The 8,761-nt window shown below is 38.9% G+C and overlaps 2 protein-coding genes across 2 annotated transcripts; one reads left to right on the top strand and one right to left on the bottom strand.

Annotated features, from left to right (window-relative positions):
* Positions 1 to 716: 716 nt before the first annotated feature.
* On the bottom strand, positions 717 to 3,838 carry LOC145124596 (Peptide chain release factor 2). Its single transcript, XM_079060009.1, has 7 exons — positions 3,416 to 3,838; positions 3,117 to 3,329; positions 2,879 to 2,980; positions 2,449 to 2,586; positions 1,950 to 2,254; positions 1,734 to 1,887; positions 717 to 1,146 (listed from the first exon to the last, which is right to left on the bottom strand). Exons 1-7 carry the CDS (start codon positions 3,836 to 3,838, stop codon positions 1,018 to 1,020), a joined length of 1,464 nt encoding a protein of 487 aa, XP_078916135.1. The 3' UTR covers positions 717 to 1,017.
* Positions 3,839 to 4,024: 186 nt separating this feature from the next.
* LOC145124597 (Pseudouridine synthase family protein) lies at positions 4,025 to 5,371 on the top strand. Its single transcript, XM_079060010.1, has 2 exons — positions 4,025 to 4,415; positions 4,593 to 5,371. Exons 1-2 carry the CDS (start codon positions 4,025 to 4,027, stop codon positions 5,237 to 5,239), a joined length of 1,038 nt encoding a protein of 345 aa, XP_078916136.1. The 3' UTR covers positions 5,240 to 5,371.
* Positions 5,372 to 8,761: the final 3,390 nt, after the last annotated feature.

Raw genomic sequence — 8,761 nt, forward strand, 5'->3', positions numbered from 1 at the left:
TATGAATTTGATGTTTACAAGTTCAAACATTAAAAATACACATAAAAATAAGTTGTAGATGAATCCAAATACATTAAAATAACACAAAACCACAAGTTTTAATGTTTTACATCAATCCATATACGTCAAAAATAAAATAAAGTATAATACCGAAACGAAATATAGTTTTAGATTAATACAAATACATCAAAAAACTTTATAACATTTACCATATGTTTTTATTTAAAAAAAAAACTAAATAGATTTGAAAAAAAATCATCAAAATTTATTATGTAAATGGTTCTTTTTCATATGTTTTTATTCGGTTTATTTAATCGGTTCAACCTGTTTATTTTGACCGGTTCAACCGGGTTTTTCTTAAAACCGGCCGGCTCAATCTGGTTCAGAAATCAATGTAAAACCGATGATAGTCGAATCGCTCCCTCTCTTGGTTTCCGGTCCAACCTGCCGGTTCAAACCGGTTTTTAAAACATTGGTCCAATGAACATTTGACTGGAACGTAGTTGAAAACGGTATTACAATCTAATAGTTTTCATTTATTGTAACGGCTTCAATTTATGGAAAAAAATCATGTGATGGGTGAAAATATTGTATTTCCATGGTTGAGAGATGGCGTAGAAAGATGACACCCCCAACCTACTAATCTTTTCTCTTTTTTTTTTTTTTTTTTTGCTACATAATGTAGAGAAATTAAAAAGGATAGAAATTTCTATGCGTATTATAATCCCCAATTACTTTGATACAAAATGAGTGTCTAAGCGATTTTCATATCGAATAGATGTCATTACAATGCACTAGCAAATCCTTTGCTGAATTATGAATTACATTAATAAATTTTGCTACCTAAAAGGCAAGCATCATTTGACTTGAGTCAAATCAATTACCAACTTTGGCCATGAGAAGCAAGCATATCTCCTACCATAAGTAGCAATGGAAGCTTCCCCATTTCTTCAAATGGTCACTAGGCTGGCCACCATTTATGATATATGTGAAGCTTGAACATGTTTTTCTTATACCTCACTCGTTTTCTTTATCCATGGAGTCTGTTAGAAAGCTCAAGATGAAGTCATCAATTTCACCTTCAAGTACTGAATCAGTGTCTGAAACCTCAAAATTCGTCCGAAGATCCTTCACCATTCGATAAGGCTGCAAATTGTGATCACATGAAAGAAGTGTGAGATAATATAAACAAGTAATATCCAACATTCAACTATCAAATGTCAACTCTTTAACGCCAGGTTGTCCTGCATTTGGCAAACATTGACTGGACCGAGGCATATAAATGTGATGGAAACTGCAATTTTTTGTCCCACCAAAAAAGATAGGACAAGGACTCGCTATCGATCTCTCGGCTGTGCAAATGACATAAATACCCTCCTCACCCTCATCATCGAAAAATAGCCCCAAAAGGTTAACTAGTAGAGTGTAAATTGTGATCACGTGCAAAAAGTGTAAAACAAGATAAATAAATAATGACACCCAAAATTCAAATGTCAACTTTTTAATTTCTCATGGACATCATGACATGACATGACATGACATGACAGGTTGTATAACATTTGTTATGGACTGAACTAGGACTAAGACTCATGTCAAAGGGACAGAATTTTCGATATTTTGTCCTACCCAAAAAGGTGGGGGCATGGGGTAGGGACTCCCTCTCATCCCCTCCTTTGTGAAAAATGACGTAAATGCCCTCATGATTCTCATAATAAAAAATAAACTTCACATACATGTAGTACATAAGATCGTATTTGATTTCCCCAACTATTATCCGTTAAAGACTGCGTATATTGTGAATTCATTTGCGCCTGGCGAGCCATCTCACGTTGATCCAATCGCGATTGTAGCACCGCCATTGCCGAGGCCTTGTTCTGGTGTTGTGACCTAAAAAAATTGGTCAATGGTCAAAGGGTGGGAAGCAGAAGGGCAATTTCGTAATTTTCTACCTTTCGTTTTGGCAGGCAGCGGTGATTCCAGTAGGTATGTGAGTTATCCTTACAGCACTGTCTGTGACATTAGCATGTTGGCCTCCGGCCCCACCGGATCGGTATCTTTCTATTCTGAGATCTGATTCGTTGATCTGAACATGGTGAGATCCGTCACCTAAAATGGGTGTCACCGCTACGGCGGCGAAGGAAGTGTGGCGGCGCTTGGCGGCATCGAACGGTGAGATACGAACTAAACGGTGGGCCCCGACTTCGGCTTTTGCGTATCCGTATGCGTATTCACCATCTACTTTGATTGTTGCCCGCTGATTAAAAAAAAAGTTCAAGAAAAGAAAAGTTATAAACAGCCATTGTTGTTGCAAAAATGCAAAAAAAAGAACAATGGATCAAAAAGATACCCATCGTGTCTTCTTTTTTTTTCGAGTTTTAGATTTTTTTCTTACGATTCTAGTTTGAAAAAAGAAAATAAAGATGAAATGAGAGATGATGCATGTTAAACCTTAATTCCTGCAATCTCACCACGCATTTCATCCACAACTGTAACTCCATATCCACGGCGTTCAGCCCACATTTTATACATTTGCATCACCATACCCGCCCAATCCATGCTCTCGGTCCCACCTGCCCCCGCTTGAACCTAACATATCCAGTCAGCTATATATCAGTGTTTCTTTTTGACTTAATATAGACAGAACGACTTAAAAAAAAATTATAAAAAGAAGGATCTGGCTTTCCCCCATTTAACTCCTAACCTTTTACGGAAAGGTTACTATCCTCATTTACTTTTTCTTTTAGAAACAACTTTTATCAGGACAACAACCAATGGGTAAAAACACGATCTATCAGATTAATATCTAAAATACCCATAGATGTTTCTTTTTGTATGCAACCAAAGTTTTTTGAATTTGAACACAATATACAAAACTTACCTCTATGTAACAAGAACAAGAATCATGTTCCCCAGCTAGCAAAGCTTCAAGCTCCTTTTCTTTCACACTTTGTCTCATCCTCAATAATGCTTTTACCGATTCCTGTGACACAACAAACATGAGTTAATAGTAATACTCATGACAAGGAGGCTTTTTTCAGTTTACAAATCTGTTTCCTAAGTTCTTTTTTCAGAGAGCACTTAATGGGAAGAGAAAGAAACAGGGTGTGAGGGCCCACCGATTCCAAATCATGATCTTCTTCGTCACGAGCCAGCTTGATCATGTCAATATGCTCGATTAATTCTTGCTCAAGTCCATTAACTAACTTCATTTTACCCATGAGTGACCCATGTTCACGGCTTATTTTCCCAGCATGAACAGGATCATCCCATAAATCAGGCTTTTCCAATTGAAACGATAGCATCTCCAATCTTACTTTTAACTTCTCCCACTGTCACACCAAATCAAAATCAAATTACTCGATCTAGAGTAATTATATTAATCATTTATCATTCAGTTTTATAGAGAGACGTATACCTGCAACCGTTTCTTGATAAGGCGAATGGATTGAGCAATTGCAGATGCATGACTCTTCCAATCACTCTCGCTCTCATCAAGAATCGTCCACTGGTTAGCGACAATGGCGTCTACAGTAAGTCCATCGGCGGTGGACGGCTGTACAGCTGCTTGTGTACTGAACAACAGCCGTGTATTGTTCAAGCTACACCCACATGAGAAATTCAATCTTTTATTCGAAGCTAAAGAAACCCCAGATGCATTCTTCGATAGAAATTCAAACTTGGAGGCATGATGTTGTGGTTTATCGATGGAAGAGTAGAAATCGGTGGATTGAATTTGGGGATTAGAAGAAGAGAGGAAAAGCTTGGAAATTGACTGGTAGCGAGATATAATGGAAGATGGTCTTTTATTATACGCCTTTCTTAGTATGTTTGATGACATAATTCGTGGTTTTTGTGAACGATCTGGCCTCAGATTTGAAGCTTTCTTCAAGTTCGCAAAAACCCCAAAATCATGAAAGAACAGGGTTTATACTTTATGTAGGCCCTTAGTTTCAAATAGCTCCCATTCAGTTAAAAGAATATCAATTTACCCCTTTAGTCATGTTTAATGCTTTAGCCAATAACCATGATGCTCTTTCGCTTTCCTCTGCCCTCAATCAACCTCCGTCCTCCTTCCATCTCCCCAAATTCCACCGCCGTCTTCCGATCTCTATTCATGGCGGACCAACACCGGTGCGATTCCCAGAAAACCCATTTGGATAAAGACCCCAAATATTTAGAGAATTACCCAGTGCCACTCTCCCCGCCATTGCCAGCCATATCTAAGGACCTCGAGCTGAGAAGAGCCATGTCAGCTTCTTCTAAATCAAGTCTCTTTTCTCTCTCTAGAAGTGATGTCCTCTTCGAAGACGAGTGGCTCATTGCCTTGAATAAACCCCAGGGGGTCTACTGCGAGACTATTTTAGCTTCTGTCCCGAGTCTACTCAACGATTCTTCTAATGAGCCAGAAGAACTCGGTGAGCTTCTTTTCATAGTTGTTTCATGTTATCGTTCCTTCATTTTACTTTTAAGCTTTCGAATTTGATACGAATTCTTACAAATTGACCATTTTAGTGATCTGGGATCAAACCCAATAACCCTAAGTTCTTGAAAGAACATTAATGATGGAAATTATGATATGTGTGCATTCATAGGTACCCAATCAAAGAAGCATGAGCTCCATCTTGCAAACAGACTTGATCGTGATACAAGTGGCGTCATATTAATCACCAAATCACATAAAGTAGCTGCAAAACTGGTGAAAGCTTTCACTGATCACAAGGTCAGAAAAACCTACATTGCTTTCTGTGTCGGGCAGGCTCCAAATTGGAAAAAGATCACCATTAAGTCAGGCCATGGTCGATCAAAGTTTGGAGCTTGGCGTGTCTATGCTGCCCGGGACGTGGGTAGGCTGCTGCCCGGTGGATCTTCCATTAAAGACATGGAAACTTTATTTGAAGTGTTATCAATAAACGGAAAAGAAGCCTGTAAGGATTTGAGTGAATTAGATTTGGTGGTTGAAGAGAAATCTTTGATTGAATTTGATGGAAATAAGTTTGAGGTTTTGGTGAGAGCTTATCCTCGAAGTGGAAGAACACATCAAATTCGGTTGCATTGTCAATATCTTGGGATTTCCATAAGAGGAGATGTGAAATATGAAGGTGTTTATGAGTGGAATGGGAGTGTTTATGATGGACATCAACTTCATGCTGAAAGCTTGTCTTTTGAGCATCCAGTAACAGGCTCTCCTATTGTTGTTTGGGCTCCTTTGCCTTTGTGGGCTAATAAAGTGATTTTGTAAGTTATATGAGTGTCTCTTTTTTAGGTAACGAGAAAGGACGACTTAATAGAGTAAATCAGGGAAATAAATCCCAACTTAATATAAATTTTCCCTCATTTTTTAGACATTTACTTGCGAACTATATGTTTGATAGCTCATGTAATTTGGCTAGAATTGTTTCCAAATGAACGAGGAAATGTTGTATGGGGAAATGTTGTTTCAAAAATATTTTATAATAGCGACATACTTGGAGAAATCGAAAGAAAAGTAAACAAGCGCAAAGTTGTAAACATCTAAAGACTTATTGGGGAAAACCTCGTTGTCCTAACTTTCTCTATTAAGTCGGTCTTTCTGCATTAAGTTAAAAAGAAAAACTCATATCTAAATTACTAGATTAGGTCATATATAGATGTTTCCTCTTTACTTAATACAGAAAGAACGACTTAATATAGAATGTCCGAGAAATAAGGCTTTCCCCAATAAGTACTAACTTTTTTCAAGTTTTCCCTTATTTATTTTTTACTTCCATTTTCTCAAGTGTGACATTATTTTCTCAAAAAAATTAAACGTCAGTTATCCATACAACACATATTGGCAAAAAAAAAAGAAGAAATGGGGCCTAAGTAACTATATCAATGGAACAATGAAACTACTGATTCGAGATAAGTAATTGTATGATTTGCATCAAAATCTTGGTTTCCCAATTTCCCATATGTTCACATAACCTAAAGATGTGTATCCTATAGAGCTAAATGCACAAAGAACTAGCAACATAATATCATTTATTTTTGTATTTTAGCATTTTGTTATATTTCTTTCTAGTAAAACATTGTACTTTCAAATTATTACATATTAGGGCATTCTACATCGAAAAATCTACCCAATTATAGTGTTATACTTTCAACTATTATATTTTGAACAATCTATCCAATTATAGCTATTAAAATTTACTTTGTATCCAGATGACATTAGTATAATTCGGTAAATTTTTTTAAAATAGAATGTTTGTAGTATTAACGAATGAAAAAAATGCAAATAAAAAAAAAATGGAAAACTGGAAAACTAAAAAAAGAAAACCAAAAAACCGATATTGTGGAACCTAATACCGAGAGAAAAAAAAAAAAAAGAAAAAAAAAAAACCAAGTTTTTGGTAGAAATTAGCATCTCTGTTTGATTTAGGTTTTAGTCAAAAAGTGATCCATAGTATTATGTGTACCGTCAAATTATTACCAAAACATTTACCAATTTATGCACACATAAATTGATAAAGTGAATTATTACACAAAATGGAAAAGACAAAATTGTAAAAATGGTCCCGGTATGCATTTTTTGGAGGTTTTAGTCGAAACCACTGACTTTTTTAGATTTGTGGTCCTTTTGAGGTAGTTTACATGCAGTTTTAGTCCCTGTCCAAACTAAAATGACTATTATACCCTTAATGAATTTAATTTTCATTTTTCTTTCATTTTTTAAAATTATTATTATTATTAAATATAAAATTATTATTATTATTAAATATAAAAGGGAAATATGAGACCCACTTCGTTGGTCTTCATCGATCTTGAATGGTACGAACGGAGGAGATCAAAATTGAAACGAAGGTGGAGATGGTTGTTCTTACTGCAGCAGGAGGGCGACGGTAGTCGGAACTTCAACAGCAGCAGTGGGAGGTGGCGATATAGCGGTGGCAGCCGGTGGTGATTGCACTCACGGCGACAACAGCGATTGGCGGCAGCTCCGCCGCTTCCTTCCTCTCCTCCGGCTATGAACTACGAGTGGAGAGAGTGCGGGTGACACTGGTGATGGAGGGGCTATGGTGGTGCAAGATAGGGAGGAAATGGGTGGAGTGGTGGTGTTTCTTGGTGGTATGTGACGGAACAATAGAGTAAGGTGGTGATTCGACGGAGATGGTCGGCGGTAGTAGCAACGTAGAACGACGGTGGTGGTCGGCTCCTCAACAGCAGCGATGGGGGTGGCAAGTGGTGGCAGCACAACGGTGGTGGCTATCTCCAACAACAGTGGCGACGACAGCTTGTTGCCTTCGTTCTCTTCGTTTGCTGGCAATAAATGAGAGGGGGAGAGAGGCGGTGGAAGGCAACAGATAGTCGGAGAGGAGTAGTTCTGAAAGCAGCAAGAAAGATGGGTGGTGGTGGCTTACATCGGCGATGGGTGGCAACTACGCTGCCCGTTTTTCTTCTTCCGTATACATTCATTGTTGTAGTGTCATCGAGAGGAGGGTAGTGGCGAGTTGCAGGTGACGAGAAGGAGGCTGTGGAGGGTGGTGAACGACAGCGGAGGTCGCAAACAGTGGTGGGTTGTTACAGCCGGCAGATCGCCGGTGTCATTGACTTCGTCGGTGGAGTACGAATGAGTGAGAGATGTCACAAAGATGACTGATGAGGTGGTGATATGGGTTTCATTCGTGAATGTGTGTATGTATGTGTGTGTGTGTGAGTGTGAAACATCCCAAAAATACAAGCCAAAAATTTCGTTTTTAAAATCATTTAGCAAACATAATGTTATCACCATAAAATAAACTCATCAATCATGTATCTCAAAATCTCATAAAATCTATTAACATATAACTGTATCGCATAAAATATCAGAGTAAGCTCCTAGGCTAAAAACTGTGGTGTGTGTCATGCCATCAACTCGAGCCCTTCCCTTTACTAGCTGAATTACCTGAAACCAAAACTGAAAACTGTAAGCACGAAGCTTAGTGAGCTCCCTCAAACTACCACATACCATACAAAGCACATATAACAAATAACATAACTCTGGGACTACTCCCAACTGCATCAGGACGAATCCCGTCATCGGCTTACCCAGCATCGGACTCCTGTCCGGCATCGGGCTCACCCCGGCATCCGACCGCATCAGACATCGGGCTCACCCCGGCATCGGGCTTACCCCGGCATTAGGCTTACCCCGGCACATACATAGCATAATCACATAATCTGCATTGGGCTTGCCCCGGCATCAGACAGAAGCCCGGAACAAATAACATATAACATATAACTAGTATACATCGGGCTTGCCCTGAAATACATAATACATGGCATAATGACTAACATACATCGGGCTTGCCCCGGCATCGGGCTTACCCCGGAACACTTAACACATACATATAACATAATCGCATATACTGTATCGGGCTTGCCCGGCATCGGACCGGAGTCCGGGACACATAACACATAACACATATACATGCATCAATCACAAATACATCAAGCATAATTAACTACTTCTCGGGACCGCCCCGGCATCGCACCGAAGTCCGGAAACATATAAACTGCATCGGGCTCACCCCGACATACGCTACAACTTAAATGGGTCGGCATTGTGGCCGTAGACCCGTTACTACTGGAAGGAAACTCACCTCGAGTGACTGACTGCTGTAACCCTGGGTGAGGAATCTCTGTCTGCTGCTCCGGCGACTCTCCGACTATAAATTTCCATAAAGGTACTTAGTCAAAAACTGATAATTACTCTTAGGGTAAAATGACCATTTTACCCTTGGCTAAAGTCAACATCCTGGTCAAA

This window comes from Lactuca virosa, chromosome 7 (genome assembly GCF_052849685.1).
Source record: "Lactuca virosa cultivar CGN04683 chromosome 7, Lactuca_virosa_CGN04683_v6, whole genome shotgun sequence".
Lineage (NCBI taxonomy): Eukaryota > Viridiplantae > Streptophyta > Magnoliopsida > Asterales > Asteraceae > Lactuca > Lactuca virosa.

What these genes read in the sequence shown, in the direction of transcription:
- LOC145124596 (XM_079060009.1), bottom strand. Translation starts at nt 3,838, where the DNA reads ATGTCATCAAACATACTAAGAAAGGCGTATAATAAAAGACCATCTTCC. An exon ending in TTATCAAGAAACGGTTGCAG is followed by an intron (nt 3,330 to 3,415) that starts GTATACGTCTCT and finishes TTGGTGTGACAG; the next exon opens with TGGGAGAAGTTAAAAGTAAG. An exon ending in GCTGCCTGCCAAAACGAAAG is followed by an intron (nt 1,888 to 1,949) that starts GTAGAAAATTAC and finishes CAATTTTTTTAG; the next exon opens with GTCACAACACCAGAACAAGG.
- LOC145124597 (XM_079060010.1), top strand. Translation starts at nt 4,025, where the DNA reads ATGATGCTCTTTCGCTTTCCTCTGCCCTCAATCAACCTCCGTCCTCCT. An exon ending in TAATGAGCCAGAAGAACTCG is followed by an intron (nt 4,416 to 4,592) that starts GTGAGCTTCTTT and finishes GTGCATTCATAG; the next exon opens with GTACCCAATCAAAGAAGCAT.